At 46.4% G+C, this 19,047-nt stretch overlaps 1 protein-coding gene across 1 annotated transcript; it reads right to left on the reverse strand.

Annotated features, from left to right (window-relative positions):
- Window positions 1-5,711: 5,711 nt before the first annotated feature.
- CAMK2N1 (calcium/calmodulin dependent protein kinase II inhibitor 1) lies at window positions 5,712-9,098 on the reverse strand. The gene is made up of 2 exons (XM_038376902.2): window positions 8,683-9,098; window positions 5,712-7,082 (listed from the first exon to the last, which is right to left on the reverse strand). The coding sequence occupies exons 1-2, from the start codon at window positions 8,849-8,851 to the stop codon at window positions 7,012-7,014; spliced, it is 240 nt and encodes a 79-aa protein (XP_038232830.1). The 5' UTR covers window positions 8,852-9,098; the 3' UTR covers window positions 5,712-7,011.
- Between the last annotated feature and the right edge of the window lie 9,949 nt (window positions 9,099-19,047).

Below are 19,047 nucleotides of genomic sequence, written 5' to 3' on the forward strand. Positions count from 1 at the left end.
GTGGCCAGAGTCCTTCTCACACAACTGCCACACATCCCCTGAAATCTCTCTGCAATTACTCTTCTGTCCTGGATCTTTTTATATCTACCCTCCTTCCTTTCCTTCCCACCCAGAGATACATCCACCACCCCATTGGCTCTTTCCGGGGCACAGCATCTCCCAATTTTCATTCTGAAACCAAATGTTGAGGGGCAGGGGATCTAGAGAGTCTGGTATAATTTATACCTCCTTCACACCTCCTCAGGGCCTAATACCAGACTCAGTTCCTTGTGGGTGACTCCATTTGACTTCCTCTAGTTTCTCCGCTGACCGGAGCTCAAACTGAGTTCCAGGGGGAGGGAAAGTACCCCTACCCTGAGGCTAGACTAGTACTAAGGAACTGCAAAGCAGCTATATTGCCTCCCCGTTGAATACCTCTGGCATAGGAGGCCTCCCTGGTAGACATAAAGCTGGGATTTGAGGGGACATGGCAGAGGGGACATGGCAGAAGACCGAGGAGGCATGCCCAAGGACATTCCTAAACCTCAGCTGTTCTCAGGTGGCACAGTAGCTCATTGCAGCTAAGATGCAAGTGAGGGCAGCTTACCAATGGAGAAAGGATGGTTCTGTGATTAGGGCACTAGACTAGTGCTTGGGAGCCCTAGATTAAGTTCCCTGACCTACCATAGTCCTCCTGTGTGGGGCACAAGCCTCTTTGTGCCTCAGTTCCCCATCTATATACCATGAGGTAATAGCACTGCCCTGCCTCATAGGCAGTGCTGCTGGATTAAAGAATTCTGGGGCCTTGTGCTCTATGGAAACTGCCCCCGCACACGCCAGACTCGTGATGCTGTGACCTGGCATGTGGGGGTCACATGCCACTCAGGTTTGGCCTGGTCACCCCTTGTTCATGACAGAGGGGCAGGCAGGCCAAATTTGAGTGGTGTTGCAGCCTGAAAAAATGAGACCGGTGGCACCTTAAAGACTAACAGATTTATTTGGGCATAAGCTTGCAGCCTGGCAAGCTGGGTCACTTTTTTACTTTTTTTCTGGTGGTCGGGGGCCCCCCCTGAGATGGGGGCCCTGGGCAAATACGCTGAGTGCACGTTGGTTAATCCAGGCCGACTCACAGGTGTGTTGTGAGGATACATATATTATAGATCCTGTCCTGAAGCGCTTTGAGATCTACTGATGGTAAGTGCCGTATGAGAGGTAGGAATTAGTATCCCCGAGTCCAACCCTGAATAAAAAAGGGGCAGCCCCAATGGGTCCCTGTGTGTGTAACTTACACCACCTTAGACTCCACAGACTGAATTCATCCCTGGCTAACTCAAGTGAAGACTGAAGTTGCACCAGGGATGAATTTGGCCACATTAGACTCTCTTATACCCACTGCCTGAAGCATAACTTACAACCCTTTCCGCATTACCTCTGCAAGTGGCCAAACAGGTTTTGCCATCGGCTGCCCTGGGTGCAGGCTTAGACCCTATGTTTGCCTGCAATTGCACCATTTGATAGCAGCTATTTCAGAACTGCAGATGAGAGATTTCATTTGCTTTTACCAGAGAAACTCTGCAGCCAGGTGCAAGTCCCCCTGTGCTAGGACGTGCTGTCATTAACATTGCCTTATTCCACACAGCAGGTTTTGGGATAGTTTTTACAATGTTTTTTTTTTTTTCTTCCCAAACAGGCAGGTTTTATAAACCAGAGCAGCTGTTCCAAGGGTGAGAGGAGAAGGGACTGTACAGTCTCCAGTCTGAGATGACAGCTCTACTCAGCAGGAAGTTGCTTTTATTAAAATATTTTTTTGAAAGCATCCATCATGCCTTTTGCAGAACCTAGGCTACCACGGACACTGCATTCTTCTTAGCTGGCTTGGGGTTTGCACAGATTTCAGGGCTTGCATTTATCTTACAAATATCAGCTCTCTCTTCCCAAGAACATTTCTAAGACTCTTGGTTTTCCCACACACAGTCAATACTCAATTTCCCTGCACAAAGCAACTGCTGTTTACAAAATGCCAGGCACTGCTGTTGGCCTCTTTACAACTAATCAGTAGTAGCAATAATAACTATTATTTTTAACGCTGTGAGCTGTGTCAATGGATGTGGTTCTTTTGTGGTGTGTGAAATACACTTCTCAAGGTGTGATTAATTTTTATGGTCATAAGTGTAAGGCAGAAGCATCTAAACTTTATGACACCGAGGGATGTGTTGGCAATTAGCCAGCAGCCCTTGGGCAGCACCTCATTTGCATATAAATTTACATCCATTTATCTTTAAAAAATCCACACACCACCATAATATTTATATCGTTGCTGGCAGGATATTAACGGAGGCTACTTGGTGTTTTAGTTCAGCGGCTGCTATACGCAAACTGCAGGTGACTGGTTTTGTCTTCACACTGTATGCAAAGGGAAAGGGCAGTTGCAGGACCCCACCAGAAGTGTTTCATCCAAGAGCTACACTTTGAGGTCTCTGATCTAAGAGAAATATTTTGTGACTAATAATTATATTTATAGACTAATAATTAACTTAACTTCCCATGAACAACTGTGCATTGCTAGTCTGAGCTATTCCACAACAGCTGTGCTGCACCCCAGATGTGGCTGCATTTCAGTGCTGGATGACATGTTATTTTATATGTCTGACTAACTCACAAGCCTGTTGGGAGACTTAAGCTAGGGCCCAATCCTGCACGCCCTTATTTGTGTGAATAAGCTTTACTGATGATGTGTGTTGTCCTACTAAAATCAATGGAATTGCTTGCATCAGTGAGAATGAGAATTTGCAGGATTGGGCCCTTCATGTTTGCCAAATACTTTGAGATCCTCACATGAAAGGCAAATGTGATAGATAGCCTGATCCTGTAATGGGCTTCACATGGGCACGGAGGTCCACCTGCACGGAGTTCATTACAGGATTGTGTCTACAGTTCACGTTTTTCCGTGGGTGCAGGATTGGGCTCCATTATTCTTAGGTCTGATTGGGCCTGACTTGTGCTGTGTGTGCCAGGAAGTCATTTTCTCCCCCTCTCTCTTTTCATTCTCTCTGCAGCTGCTTCTTTTATTTCTCTCTCTCTCTCTCTCTCTCTCTCTCTCTTTCTCTTTTTAAATCAATAATTTACAAGAGTTTGTAAAGAATTCCCATTAGAAGCAAGGCTGGGGGTGAGGGTGTCTTTTAAGTTGTCAGCCCTGCTGGGGCATAGAATCCACCAAGATTTACATTTGTGCAAATATTCAATTAATTGTGTTTGAATAATGCAGCCCTTGACACTCAATCAATAAGAGAGGATTATAGATTCTCTCATCATCTTTAGAGTTTAATATCCTCCCTTTCTATATTTACTGTTGCTCAGACATATTTTCACAATATGTTTTACACTTGGCATAATTTCCTGCCAATTAACATGCTTCCAGATTCCAAAGTGCATCCTTTACAGATGTTTACATTCACATTTTCCATTTAAAGATGCCCATGACACGGAAGTGTCCACAAAACGAGCTGACACGGCCTCCTCACCACTGACACAATTGCTTTGGTGCTATTATAGTAATATTTTAATGCCAACTCCTGAAAAACCATCAGAGCCTTTCAACCACCAATTGACAAACCTATTTGTCTTGAGAATAGGAGCTCTTTGTTCCCATTCCACAGCCATCCCCTCTGCATAATCCTCTCACAGTATATTGTCCAGAATGAAAAAAGGCTACACAACAGAGACCGCTCACACAATTGTTAGAGAGGGGGAAAAAAGAAAGAAAGAAAAGGGGAGAGGGAATAAATAGAATTAAGAAAATCTATTTTTCAAACATATAAAAAGAAAGACACAGTACAGTTTTGGAGGCGGGATAATATTTTTTCCCTCTGTATTGTTCCCACCCGGCCCCTACCTCTCAAATGTCCCTGTTTTGAAGGAGGCCACTCATCTTAAGACTAAAGTTACCTAGAGCTGCACAGATCAGCTATGTCCTCAGTTTTAGTCTTGAAAGTTATTTACCTTGGGTTTTTTTTGTTTTTTAATCGCAAAGCTGAGGCTATAGAATTTGTTATACTGAAGTGATGAATCCCATGGCATGGAAAGTTTTTTGCATCAATTATTTTGTGTCCCTCATTTGGGGCCTCGCTCACATGTTGCATCCCCCGGTCAGGCGCTAGCAGATTGAGAGATGCCCCTCTTAGCTCTTCTTGTTGAAATTATGATTTTCTTAACACCACCTCCGTAAATTTCGCTTCCTAGCTGGGGCAGTTCTTTGGTGAAAGGAGGAATCTCAAACATGGCATTACACATGCACACAAAACTCACAACCTCAGTAAATATGAATTCTTAACAACACCACAACCTAGCTGTCACAGAGTGCTTTTCCTCCACTGATATCAGGGTGCTAATCCTGTGGCACCAGCCACTACAATAATGATCCATTTGTAGGCATCTTCATGTTTTATTATTTATATAGTGGTAGGGCCTAGTAGCTAACCAGAGTGGAGCCCCACTGCATTAGGTGGCATATAAACCTATAAGGAACCATTGCAAATAACAACTCAATTCACATGTGCGAGTCAGACCTATGCACCTTTGTATTGCTATTGTTATTATTCTAGAATTATGCTTCTTAGTATCAATTGCCATTGTTCAGTGACTAACACTCCTGAGTTACTCTCTGGGCCCTTTTGCCCTGGCTGTTACATCTGTCTGAGTCACTCCCAGCCCTCATATCACTGCATTCAATGTTATGACACCAGATCTCAAGAATCTTACCACCAGACCCAGCAATGCTCCCTGAAGTAATGGATTGTGAGTTCTGGTAATAATCCAGGAAAGCCTCTTGCTGGCAAAACTGGGAAGAGAAGTTGTGTTGGTTTTTCAAAACCAAAAGCAGGAACAGTTTGGATCCAGGTGCCATTTAATCTGAGCCCCCTCCCTCCCCTCGGCCCAAGGTCAGGGAAGGGGAACTGGTTAATTTGCTCTGCTTTGGCCCAGCTCTAGTAATAATCCAGACAAACATTCTCTTCCCAAATCCCCCAGCCCTTCCTCCATCACCATCAATATCAGAGGTTCCAGCAGCAGGCATGTTATTGTTCAACCCACTTGGCAACTGTTGGAAGTTAGGGATACCAAGTTAAAGCATGGTCAGGTTTCCTCTGCAGTGAAGGGGCCAGGGGGAGCAAGCACAAGGATCCTGGGGGTTGGTTTTTGTTTTTGTTTTTTGGTCTTTCAAGTAAATCCTCCTCCTTACCAGTAGTGAGTTTTCCGTTTGTTTGTTTTTCAATATATCAGACAGACAGTTCTAAGCAGGCAGGAATGGCTGGTGGATTTGCAGTTGTGTAATGCCATCCAAGAAGAGACTGGCACAAAGATGGAGATTTGTGTGTGTGTGTGTGTGTGTGTGTGTGTGTGTGCGCGCGCGCGCGCATTGAAATGAATCAGTGACAACTACCAAACCAACACACCCAACCCATCAGGGTCCATTTAGCTTTCACCTAGGGAGCAATAATCACTACTCCTCCATATGCCCAATTCTCTATTAGCCTCAGTATGAGCAGAAAGTACTTCCAGCATGGGCCAGCTTGACATTTCATTAATTTCTTCTTTCCTTGACATTCCCCCAGTGACCACCTAACACCTCACTTTGAGACAGACATATGCAGCCTTAGCGTTCGGGCTGAAACAGATCTCACTGCATGCTACAGGCACAAAAACAAGACAAGAGATAGTGATCAGACACAGGAATGGACTGTTTTGTTTTTTATTGTACATTGCAGAAATAGCCCTGTGTTGTGGATAAAAGTGCAACATACACAATATTTAAGAAAAGAAAAAAATAAAACCCTTCTTGAGGTCTGTCTTTCAAAGTTGCAAACAGTAAAATATTCCCTCACACAAGAGGCTATTTTTTTTTGCACATATCATGCAAAAAAAAAAAGGTAAAAGAAAACTCAGAAGATATTTTTCTATATATATAGATGTCTAGATATCAGTAAAATCCAGTAGAGAGCCCTATATAAAGAACAGAGAAAAGACACCAAAAGTGCTACTTCACAGAGACTCAAAGAGCACTAAATAAGAAAGGAAAATAGACTGCCATTTGGCATCTCAAGATATTTGGCACTCTTGTGATTACATTGGATTTTTTTTTGTTCCATTTTCTTAACACAGTCTATTAAAGAGAATAAACTGCCACAATATAGGGAAAAAACCAGAGATTGCCCACACTACAGACTGCATGGTAGTTAGAAAAAGCTGAGCATTTTTATCTGTTTTACATATAAAATTTGTCCATTTGCGCTAACTTGAGCAGTTGCTCACAGCAACAAAGTAATACAAGCTTTAAAAAATAAAACAATAATTCTTCCTATAGTTCATTCCTTATAAAAGTTTTTTCACACATTCCATCGATACGTTAAAATGTGACTAAAATGAAATATATATATATATATATATATATATATATATATATAAAATTTATATAGAATTTTTTAAACATCCAAGGACATCAACATAAAAAAACCCAATGGAAACTGATAGCATGTTACATCCAAGTGCACGGAATCATTTTTGCAAGATTAAATAATGTAAACAAGGTGCTCATTTGGAACCACCATGACCAGAAAAAGGTACCACGGTCTGAAAACACTGTGTTTTGCTGCATTGTTCGAAGTACTTTAAACCCCAGATCTAGAATTGTGCAATATTCATCATATAGAAAAAAGAAACGATTAGTAATTTAAACAACATAGCTGCAACTGATACACTTTGATTTATTACTGTTGTTTGTGGGTTGGGTTTAGGGTTTCTTTTATTGTTTGTGTTTCTTTTTTGTGGATTTTTGTTTTGTTTTGCACATTACTTAAACCTTCTTCCTTTTTGCACCTCTTCTGTCTCCAAGCCTGATGTTAAGATTCAATTTGCTCATGTGCATTGCGGATTGCAGGCTGGTAATGAAGGATTTCAGAGTGCTTTTTTTGTTTGTTGCCAATAATGTGTTACATTGTAAATTATTTTCCCCCTTTACTCAGTGTCTCTGGGAGGGAATTAAACACCAGGAGGTGCCTTTTCTGAAAGATTTTTCAGCACATCATCAATTCTATCATCTTCAATGACAACTGTAAAGCAGAAAAACAAAATGATGAATACATTGTAGCTTCCCTTGTCCACCCCCCCCTCCCCCCGGCTTGCCGTTGCATGAATTCCCCTGGTACTGCAATTTGCCCCCATGAAACATGTATGAAACTACAGAGTCTCTCTACCTAATGTCCAAGGCAACACTGAATTCCAATACACACACACGGTTATTGCAAATGATTTTGTTTAAATAACATCAAAGTCAGGGAAACAAGAGTTTCATAGAGAAAAGAGTGTGCCCATTCAGCGATTTCCTGCTATTTAAAGAGAAGAAGTGATACCATTGCAAAGAATTAAATGCAGTGGATATTGTTACACACTTAACCCAGTGTTTTCAAGGTCACCGAACACTTGGCCCCAAGGTTAGGTTGTCTAAAACAACTGATAGTGTATTTTTTAAATCGACTGGGCTAAGTTGTAGCTGAATGGCACCTATCCCCTCTGAAATGAGTTGCAGGATCTCTCAGCTCTCTAGATGTCAAGAGACACTCCCAGGTTAGCTATGTTGCAACTATTGAAATCACCTGGGATTTCTTTGTCCCTAATAGGGTTTTTTCTAGGGTTTTTTATCATAAACATGCAATATGGAGAACGAGAGAGAAGAAAACATCTTTTTAGCTGCCAGATGACCTTCCTTCTCTCCCATGAGTACCTACAGGATCTATTGCAGTTTTTTCCACTCCTCTTTGCCACTCCATGCAGACTCAACACCTCCCCAACAGCATCTCGACTTGCAAGAAGGAATTCTGCGACCAAGACTCAGACTTGGATTCGGTACATTTAAACTAGGCAGAGAACTACATCGCCCTCCTCCCCCACTCAAGTACACATAAAAAAAAAATTAACTACAGGGATGTGTTCACCTCTCTAAAGAAGTGAAAATGCTGCCGGGGAGGTGCCGAGTGTGCGGTGAGTGGCAAAGGGGGGCGGGGGGGGAATCGCTTTGGATCTGCTCATCTAAGCTGTGGGGTAAAAAAAAGACCCATCGGTTTACACGGCTAAGTGAGCAGACCCCGAGCTGCATTTATTCCCCCCCCCCCCCACACACACCCCATATTGATCACTCCTGCGCACAGAGCAGGCACACAGTGGCAAACGGGACCGCACTCGTGCCCGGTCCACGCTGCCCTGGGATTCCCCCCACCCCCAGCAGGCTGGCGACCCTGACCCCTTACTCAGCCCGCCGACCGGTTCAGCGCTGCGGAGAAGCCCTTCCTGGCCCCGCAGCCTTGTTCTCCCCCAGCCAGGCTCGAGTGGCCGCCGCCGCCCGGCTTCGGATCCCCCCTCTCCCCGCAGCCCCACTTCGGGGCGCCTGCCTGGCCCCCGGCCCCCGGGGGGGGGCACCTAGGCTTTGCGCGGCGCTGTACGCGGCAGGCTCCTGGCCAAGCAGGTGTGAAACCTGGAGGCCAAAGGAGGGGGGGGGGCGGACTCCCAGGGAGGGTTCGGCGCTGCGAACGGGAGGGAAACACTCCGGAGTCGGGGCGAAGTGACTCCGATTCCGAACAGCCGCGGGCAAGGGAGCGGGGCGGGCTCGGGGGCTGCGAGGCTTTCGGAAAGGGGGCAAGGGAACCGGGGACTTACCTCTCTTGCTCCTGCCGATCTGCCCCAGCTTGGGGGGCCTCTTACTCTGCCCCCCGGCGAAGAAGTTGCTGGTGTCCTGCAGGCGGCAGGTGAAGGAGATCTGCCCCACCTCCCCGCCGTCCCCGTAGTGCCCCAGCTTGTCCTCGCCGTAGGGCAGCACCTCCGACATGGTCTGGCCGGGCGGGTCCGCTGCCCCCGGTCCTCCGCCCGCTCCTGCTGGCTCGCAGCCGGCAGACAGGGTCACCGCTGGCCCGGCAGCCCCGGCCCGGCAGGGGAAGCGGCGGAGCGAGGCGGGTCCCGTCTCCCGACTGGGCTCAGCAGCGGCCCGGCCCCAGCCACATCCTCCGGCGGCGGCGCGAGAGTGGCCGCCCGGCTCCCGGGCGAGAGGAGGGGGCGGCGGCTGGGGCAAGGGGGGGGGGAACCGGGGGCGGGGGGCGGGAGTCCTTCCCCGCGCCGCCGCCGCTGCTGGGGGCTCCGGCAGGCTGGGGGGGGGGGGCAGAGAGATCCCGGGAAGAGGAGCAACGTCAGCGAGGGCAGAGCCCGGCTGCCGCGCGCACGGGCTGGGCTCTCCCCCCCCCCCCGGGGGGGGGCCCCCCCCCCCCCCCCCCCCCCCCCCCCCCCGCCCGGGTGCTTTCCCCGCTGGGCGCACGAGGGCTTTGCCCTTCCCTGCCCGAAGCCTCCCCTCAACCCCATGGCAGGGGGGGGACCGGCTCGCCAGACCCACGCCTGGGCTCTCACCACTCATCCTTCCTCCCTCCTCGAGGGAGAAACAGAGCCCGGCCCCCCGCCTCCCAGGCAGGGCTTAATGGGGGCCCCTCTGGGCCTGGCCGTTCACAGCCCGGGCCCCTCTGGCCTTGGCTCATCAGTTATGAATGTAAAAAAAAAAACCACATTCCTTGAGCCCCGCCACTTCTTGCCTTACAAATTAAGCGCTGCTCCCAAGCCCCCTGGGCAAGGCCGCCCTTCCTCTCCTCCACCAGCTTGCCGCTGTGGTTTTCAGCAGCAGGGCACAGTCTCTGCTTCTCTAACCCCCGCCATACACTGCAGCATTCTTGCTTTTCTTGTATTTTCTGGGGCACATCCCCGTGCTCCCTTGATTTCTTGGAGCACCCCTCTTGCAGCAGAGTGGAGGAGGGGTGCTTTCGGCAACAAGCTGGAGTGGAAGGTACAGAGCCAGCGAGCTGCCAGATGCTCTGCTGAAAAGGCAAGGGCTGCTGCTTTAGTTAATATATTATCATTGTTCATTATTTTGGAGGAAATCTTCCCCCCCTCCGCCAACACCCCTTGCTGCTGTGATCTCCAAGAAAGGGTGTGACAATTGCCTTTCTCCCTCTGAGTACTCTGGTCTGGGTCAGTCTCCTTAGTGAAGGGGCAGAGACACCACCTCAGGTGGATGTTTCATTGGCTCCCTTTAAAAATCTAAGGAGCATTTTGAACAGCTTCTGGCTAAAAGCCTCAGTACTGAGATTAACATCAGAGAAACACTGAAAGAAGGGACCTAGATAATCTAACCTGATCTAGCCAGGTATTTGGACTGCTCATCAGATTGGGAAGGGACCAATGCCCCCCAATGCCCATGCTCTTCCCAGTCCTAGGGAACTAATTGTATAGTACATGCCTATCTGAGCTTATAGACTATCTCAGCTCATCACTCCTGAGTGTGCAGTGCCCTCCGGCAACAATCCCATTTATAGTCTATCTCTGGCATCTAGGTAATTATCCTTTTCCTCCCTCACCCCTTCCAGGAATCCCAGTCAAGTGGATTTTCCCAGCACCTCCTGGGAAAGGAAGCCTGAATGTTGACCCCCTGATGAAGGTTATGCAGTGCCCTGGCCAGCCATTACTGCCATGGGGAAAGGGATGGCAAAGCCCAATTTTCTTTAGCCTCAGAGCAGCAGCATGGCAATAATGGCACCAATGCAGCGGGTGGAGCATTAGTGAGGGTTGGGCTGAGGCCATTGCCATGTTCCTTGCGATGAAACCTTAAGGCCAGGGAGATAAAATCTTCTACGCTGCTGGCAGCTTTACTCTGTAAATGGCCCTGTTTCCTAATGCGTGCTTTGCTTCCATAACCAGTCCTCCGTGTGGATGGAAAGGAAGGATTCACTCACAAAGGGGTGTAGATGGCAGCAGATGAGGGATGTTGCCTGCTTATGGAGATGGAATATATAGTGAAGACTGCCGTATGGTATCTATGTGCTCCACATACCTGGCTCTCCACACAGCCAACACTGTAGCAACCTACATGAAATCTGGAGGGAGGAGCACAGGTTGCAGGATGGAAGAGTTTGGAGGAGGCGCTGGGAAGTCAGTCTGTGTGCACATGGCTGGAACGCTAGCTGCCATTGCAGCACCCCTGTGAACAGTTCTCTTAATAAAGATTTAATTTAGTTCTAGAAACATGGTGCCCTCTCATGTCATTACTCAGGGTGCGGTACGTGAAACAAGCACTGTGGGCTTCTCTCCTGGCCCGCTCTCAGATGCATGTTTCTGCCACTACCTCCTCCCAGCAGTCCCTGCTGTACTGAATGGGAGGTGATGTAACGTGATAAGGTGTGAATGCCTCCCAGAAACACTGGTGTACTCCTATGTGACATGGCATAACCCTGGTGCAGTGTGTCTGATGCAATGCCTGGGCACCTGATACCCTGTAACTTCCTACTGCTGGATGGCAAACAAATTAGCCTTTTTTGACCAGGAGGATGTGACTTGAAGCAAACAAAGAGAAGCAGGAGAATCCTACCCCAACACAAAGGTCATGCTACAAAAAAACATGAGCTGTGAAATTTTTAGTCTAAATCTGTGTTTCCCTGTTGTCCCAATCCAACACAAACGGCTGTGAAACTACAGGGCTGCACAGCCCACAGCAGTGCAAAGGGTGCCACATAAAAGCAGTCCTATGACACATGGCAAACCCTCTGCAAACCAAAGCGATGCTAGAATAACAGCATGGCCCAAGGGAACTTGAGGTTATGCAATGCTGCAGGACCTGTGTAACCCAATGCAACAGAGGGAGATAGGCCACTGCAGCAGAGTGCATTGCGGTGTCATCTGATACGAACATCTAATCCAGTGCAGTATGATAAAATGGTCTCCTGATTTGGCGATTTAAGCATTGTGATGCCCACTGCAGCAGAATGAGGCTGGAACCACATATACATGCTGAAGCAACACGAGCAAGGTTATGTGACAGTGACTAGAAAAACCATGTACCATTCCATCCCAGTACCCATAACGCGCCGCTCCAGTGTACACCCTTTTAAGGGAAAGGAGGGCATTGTTAGCGGAGCTCCTGAGTTCCTGCTGATTCTTACAGGCATTTTTTGGAGTCTGTTCTTCTCTTTGAGCAAACCTCTTTTGCTCGGAGGGTAATGTGTTGATCCTGCAGCAATTCCCTTGTTATTTAGCGTTAATTTCGATCCTCGTCTTGTGCAGATTTATTCAGTCCATGGAGATGGGTGTGAATTGTAGTGCTGGCAAAAGGTGCCAGACTGACAGCCCTGAAGAGTGAAATCTTCTTGTTTATGCGGAGAACAGGTACGAGCACAGGCAGCGGCAGCTTATAGAGAAGGTGTGGGGATGGGTAGGGGCTCTGCTCCTTCTCTCCCATTGAGGTAACAGGAGTAGAAGCCCGTCAAGCAAGCTTTGAACCATGAGTGGAGGGCCTAGCGCTAGAGGTGATTGAATTATCCTGTCAATGGCTAGCCTGCCCACTCAAGCCTTAGGCTCTCTGCTGAGGCTGCCAGGAAAGTTCCCAGTTAGTGCCCATCACAGTGGTTTTGGGATGTTACCTGGACTGATACTGCCTGCTCACTGCACCACCGTCAGGTGGGAACAACGCTTCTGTCCTTCCTGAGTTGAATTTGAGCCACTGACCTAGAAGCAAAAGGCTTGGGCTATCCTATTACCAAGCTCACTGCCCCTGTTATAAAAGTTCTGTGATAAGTAATATTCTTTGTAGCATTCCCAACTAATAACAAATTGCCATCTTGAAGCATTTAATGCTTCGCAAGCATTTCAGGAATCAAGGGTCCGGAGAGCTCATGAGATTAAGCTACCGAACCTTTCGTTTCTGGGGTACTGATCCGACTCCAGCTCCAGCTGTCTGTGACTGAATGTTATTGCCACTCCACAGCTGTTCCATGCCCTCTCTGAAATAAACTGGTGGTCCCAGGGCACTTCCTAGTGAACAGATGTGCACGTGAGTCTCAGCACTAATTAACATTCCTGCTGGCAGTCTCAGCTGAGATCCAGCAACCTAGGGTTGATGGGTTTAGAGATAGAGCTACCCTCTCCCTTTAAAGATGTGTGCATGTGTATGGGGGGGAGGCAGATCAAGAAAAGCAGGGTAGGAGAACGTGCACTGTTGTTCCCCGTGACATACTTATTCAGTGGATTCAGGACTTCAGCCTCAAACCTTCCACCACTACTGAATTCAATGTAAAAAATGGAAATCCTTCCCCTGGCCCTGGAGCCCAGGTGGCACCGAGCATTGGCAGGCTGGTCTGAGGGACTCCGGTGTGTGTCAGAGTGGGAGCTGGAGGGCACTGTGGTTAGTGACTGTGGCAGAATCACAACATCTGAAGGGGCTGTTGTCTGTAATCTATAAAGTGCTTCAGCAGCAGACAAGCAGGTAAACAAGCACTTTCCACTCCCGAGAGGTTTAAGAGCTCCAAAATGCATTAAATGTAAATTAAGAGCTTTTCAGTAGTGTCTTCCAAGAACCAACCCACCCAGGAACTCGAAACCTAATTCTCTCAATCCTGCCCAGCCTTGCAAGGAGACGCTGGCTGTCAGCTCCCCAAAGCCTCTCTTTCTGATGTTTCTGTAATGAATAAGCCTATTTCAGGCTTTGCCTGCAGACTCGCAGGTCCCAGTGCATAGGAGATGTGTTTAAACAGTTATATTTGCATGGCTACCTTCTTTTCCCCCTGGAAATCACCTGGCAACAGAGATAACAGAGCAATGGTGTGGCTGCTGCCTGAAAGGCTAAGTCTGGTCTGGAGAAGGAAGTATCACTTGTGCCAAAGTCTCTGATTAAAACAGACAAACAGGCTTCATGGGAAGCAACCCTGACCCTCTGTTTTGTGCAGCACATCGCTCAGCAGAGGGGAAATGATACAGCAAAGGAAATAATAGGCAGTAATGGGTCAAACAGCTGGGCATAAAAGCCTGCACTAATTGAGCAGAGCTTTTGGATAATTTCCCTGCCTCCAGAATGGGGGTTTCTCCTTTTGTTAACCACAGGCCTCCTATACTGTGGAGGCAGCGTGGCCCAGAGGCCTGAACACAGGAACAAGGACCAGAAGCATTTAAAGCTTAAACACATCTCTGCCACCGATTCCCTTTGTAGCCTTGAACAAGTCACTTAACCACTCTGCTTCTCCCTGTCTAAATGGGGCTAGCAATGCTTCCCTATCTGCTTCACAGAAATAGAAGGATAATTCATGTTAACAGAGTGCTTTGAAAATGAAAAGTACCAAATTGTTACCTGATAAAGGAAAAGGGGCTTTTTAAAGTAGTAAAGTCAAGTCCTCAGTAGCCTCAGATTTTAGGGGCTAAATTTTCACTGCAACACTTAAATGCACCTGGGTTTGTGGGCTCACCAGACCCAAAACAAGGCCTGTCCGCCAAACCAACTAGGGATATCACACCAGCATGCTCTTCATTGCTGCGAAACACACCCAATATATCTGAACATCCCACCAACTGGTGTGAGGTCCTTAGTGAAGTTAGCAGCACTGCCTGCCACAGAGAGGTCCAACAGAAGCATCTCAGAACACCATGGTTTATTAATAAGGTATACAACTTTCTCTGGCCTTGAAACGTTCTTGGTGGGTTCCAGGAGCGGGGAAGAGTTACTTGCTGGTTCAGTTTTCACTTGTGCTGGCATTGGTCATCTGATCAGTTGTATAAAGCAGCCAGAAACTATCTTTTCTAATCTAGCAGCTGGAGAGATTTTTTGAAAAGAGGAGGGGAGCGGGGATGAAGCCGAGAGGCAGCATCTTCTGCATTGTAATTGTTCTGTTGCATGAGTGTGTGTCTTGATTCAGGTCAGTAGTAACGTTTCCAAGGACACTGCTTTTAGGATGGATTCTGCAGAAGCTGCATGTTAGCTAAATAAAATACCCATTTTACAACTGTACCTATTTTACTGATCGCTCTAAGGCTCTTCTACCACTCATTGCAGATGCTCAGATCATGCAGCAGAGCTGATGTTGGATGAATGCCACCAAGCTGCCAAGTCCTACACGCAGATACCATGTGGCTGCTGATTATTTTGCTGCCACTGCAGGCTCTTGATATTGCATTGGCTTGGTCCACTCAATTGGAGGAAGTGACTTAGAGGCGCTATCTGGACCATGGTAGGCAATCCCCTGCTGAAGGAAGAGCTTGTCTGAGGAAGAAAATCTCCACCATGCACAACTTGCCCTGGAGAGGGGAATCTCATCACTGAAGGACAGAGGGGAGTAAGAGCTTTGCCATCAATAGTCATTCTCATGCACAGGCCTGTTGATTTCAGTGGAATACTCATGTAATAACCATACACTAAAGGGTGTAAGGGGTCACAGTGTGTCCCCGAGTAAAGGCACAGAAGCAGCTGGCAGGAGGAAATGAATAGCTTGCTAGAATGGGTCTCTCATTTGAGCAACATGGTGGGTAACAAGGCACATATGCTCATTCAGAGCCTGTCGCAGAGGCTCCCCTGCCTTGATACTGTCGTTCTTATTATCTGTCCATGCTGCTCAGGTTGTGGCTGTTGTGTGGGTGGGATACATTTCACGAGTACTAAATTCCCATGCACTATTTTCTATTTCTTCCTGAAGAGTCTGGCTGAAAGCCAGCAAGACAAGATGGGGCAGGAGAAGGAGGGGATTACCTATGTGACTGTGCATGTCGGAGACATAATGGGAATCTTAGCTCTGCTATCATGCTTTACAAAGGACAGCCGGTATCGTTAACCTTGTCCGGCAGCTGGCAAAACTACAGGCAGAGAGAGGGGAAGTGACTTGCCCATGGTCACAGGGATGGTCTAGGACAATGATACTCTGACCTCAGTGGTTCAGGAGCCAAATTAGCAATCAACATTACCCAAAAGAGCCACAGTAGTGTGAATTCATTGTTTCATTTACTATAGTACTATATATTTTATATATAGAATTCTTCTCACAGCAAATAAGTTCATAACTTAGTGCAAGTTGATAACTTAATTGGTTAATAACATTGGTTAAAAATATCCTGACTGGTTAATAACTTAGATTGATTAATAATTAAATCACAGCGTTTTAATATTATGTGCTGTAAAGAGCTGCAGCCAACATGTTAAAGAGCTACTTGCAGCCCTCCCTCTGAGTATCACTGGTCTAGCAGCACTAGGGACAGAACCCCAGTCTCTTTACTCCCAGTCCGGGGCACAGTCCACTGGACTATAGTGCCTCCCCCCTTAAGATATAAAAAAAATTCATCATTAAAAGGAAGGCAGAGAATGTAAAGAGCTCGAAACCCTGGAAAAAGTGAACATGAGGGGAAAACACACACAGAGTTGTCACTGCATCGAAAACAACAGATGCACCAATTTGTTTCTTTAGCAATTCAACATCTAGCAAGTTGATCAAGCTCTCTCTCTGAATTCTGTCCCTGGAGACAGCTGCAGCTAAGAGCTGAGATCTTGACAGATTCTGCTGTTTACTGGTGTGTTGCTATTAATTCTATCAACTAAGGACGTAAATGGATAGCAATTAAATTGGCAAAGGTTCAGAATCCCCCAGATCCTGAAAAGAGGGGACTAAATCAAGTGAGGTCAGGCTGCTTATTGGCAATCCTCCAACAACTGAAAGAGCTTTTCTGTTCAGAAAAGTGAGTATTAATATGGCATCATTGCGTCACCTGCTTGTCTCAATAATTTTAATAACAAAGTAAGTTTACAAGTAAATTATGGAGCTTTTTCCTCCCCTCTAGCCCCCAGTTATCCCTTCATATTCAGTTTGGGATCTGACAGTCATATGGAGTTATTCTCTTCTGCTGCATCACCACCCATGGCTATTGAGCAACCCCCTTGTCTACACACTGTGGCCTCCATGTACTTCCCTTGCTATCAGTGGGTTGGCACATGTTAATCGACTGGAACTTACTACATAATTCTGTTGAGGCCTGAATAGAACCCAGCTCACTTCTCTTTAGCGCTGCAGACCTAACAGGAGTAAAAACTTATTTTTGACAGTAAAATCAGCCAATTTGATTCCACATACAAACAAGAAGCAGACCTGTTGAGTAAGAGAGAGGAGTTTTTCCATAGCAGCTTTTCAAAAGAGACGGGCATTTTGAGCTACCCAAGAGATCATTTTTATGACATCATAAAATGGAAGGAAAGTGCTTTACAAGAAGATAAACTGCTGTAGAGAGACATTGAAAATTAAAAGTCATTTAGAAAACATAACCAGGGAGAAAAACAAAGAGAATGCAAGACAAAAAGAAAGGCGACCACCTTTCCCCACAAGAGAATGAGAAGCAAATAAATGAAAGAGAGGGAAAAAAGAGACGGGAACATAGAATGAGAGGGAATTGTAATACAGACTAAAGCACTAGTTTGGGCTTACTTATTTTCCTTTGCAGTAATGCCTAGAAGTCTTAAATGAGATGAGGGCCTCATTGTGCTTGACGCTGTATATACACAAAGTAAGAGAGAGTCCCAGCCCCAAAGAGTTTACAGCCCAAATAGACAAGAAAGAACAAGGAAGTATTTGTATCTCCAGTGGACAGGGGAAATGGAGGCATAAAGAGATTAAGTAATTTGCCCAAGATCACAGTCTGTAGCAGAGCCAGTTACTGAACCAAGGTCTCAAGAGTCCCAATTCCTCAATCACAAGACCATCTTTTGTCCCCTGGCTTGTAGATGTTTAATTAAAATGGTCAGTGAGCATTGAGTGGCAGTCTTTGTTTCATACCAAATCCTGTTGTCTCCCTTTCCTTATTCCCTATTGAGGAGTGAACCTCTTGGAGAGAGAAATTATAGTTCACATTGGAACCAAATACAGAGAGCCACAGAACAAGGAGCGACCATATTAACAGCAACATGCATGGTTATAGTGATTTTCCATCATGAAGGATCTCAAAGCACTTTAAAAATTTAGTGTTTTATGAACTATATACAGGATAGGGATCATTTCAGTCACCACTGAATTGCAGCCACCTCTGGGGGTGGGGCATGACAGCTGTTTAAACAGCAATGCAAGCATTCAAGAGAGAAAGTGAGGGGAAACACCTTTTTCTGAGCAAATCTGTGAGGGAGAGGCAAGGAGAGATTTAGGAAATGTGACCAAGACATGAGAAGCTCAGTATTATAGGATTCATTACATAAATCCCCATTAGCATCCTTCTCTTCCTCAGCTCTGATCAATTCTACTGCATTGCTTGACTGAAACAGGTGGCTGGTGAAGTGGAAAATAAACCCTCATCTGAAGTGCATTGACAGGTACAATGCTATCACAGTAGTGGGAGTGAAAGTGCGGAGTGGTGAAACCGAAATAGCCTTGAGTGGCAGTCCCCTCTTCGCTACCGCTCTTCATTATTGCACCCTCCCACCCCTAGGTCTCTCCTCCTCTGCCTGATCCCACCATTTCTAGGAGAAAGAGGCAGCCTGTTAACAGATACGGGGACTGGCACTGCAGTTTTACTGCAGTTTTTTCTAGAATTAGTATTTTCAAGAAAGCATATATACTGTATGGTGAGATATACAGTACATGGAGCTATGGCTATCATGGTTCTATTGCGCCATCTAGAGTATAGACAGGACTGGACACAGCTAAAAACCTGTAGAAAACATGCAGCTTCAAACTCTGCAGATTGAAAGTTTCTGAACATTCTGTTACAGATGAAACGTGTCTAGTTTAGGAACATGTTATGGTCCAACTGCTTCCGAAAGTTGATTATGCAGTTAGTCTCACTGCTGCAAAAGTGTTGTCTTTGTTTTGGTAAGAAGATGATAAATGAATCATCGGGAATAGCATCAAAAACGGCAAGAGGCAGAAAGGTCAGTTTCATTCTGCCTGTGGGGAGTTTCTTGATTCACTGCCTGATTACTAACCCTCCAAGGATCTACTTTCAGACCAAGCCTATGAAAGTTAAGTCCTTAAATTAGAGAAACTCCAGACTAATGCAGGACAACTGGCGTATCAGGAAGAAACAAAGCCCCATGAACTTCCATTAATAACTCTTAGTTAAATGTGAATCCGGCCATAAAGAGACCCTCACAGAGAAGCCAACATTGTAACTTAGAGTTTCCCATTTCTATTTTTTAAAAGACATGCATAATATATTAAACCGTTATTTCTTCCCTTTTCAACCCAGCTTGCCCTGGATCTTGTG

The sequence above is a fragment of the Dermochelys coriacea genome, chromosome 18 (assembly GCF_009764565.3).
Source record: "Dermochelys coriacea isolate rDerCor1 chromosome 18, rDerCor1.pri.v4, whole genome shotgun sequence".
In the NCBI taxonomy this organism is placed as follows: Eukaryota; Metazoa; Chordata; order Testudines; family Dermochelyidae; genus Dermochelys; species Dermochelys coriacea.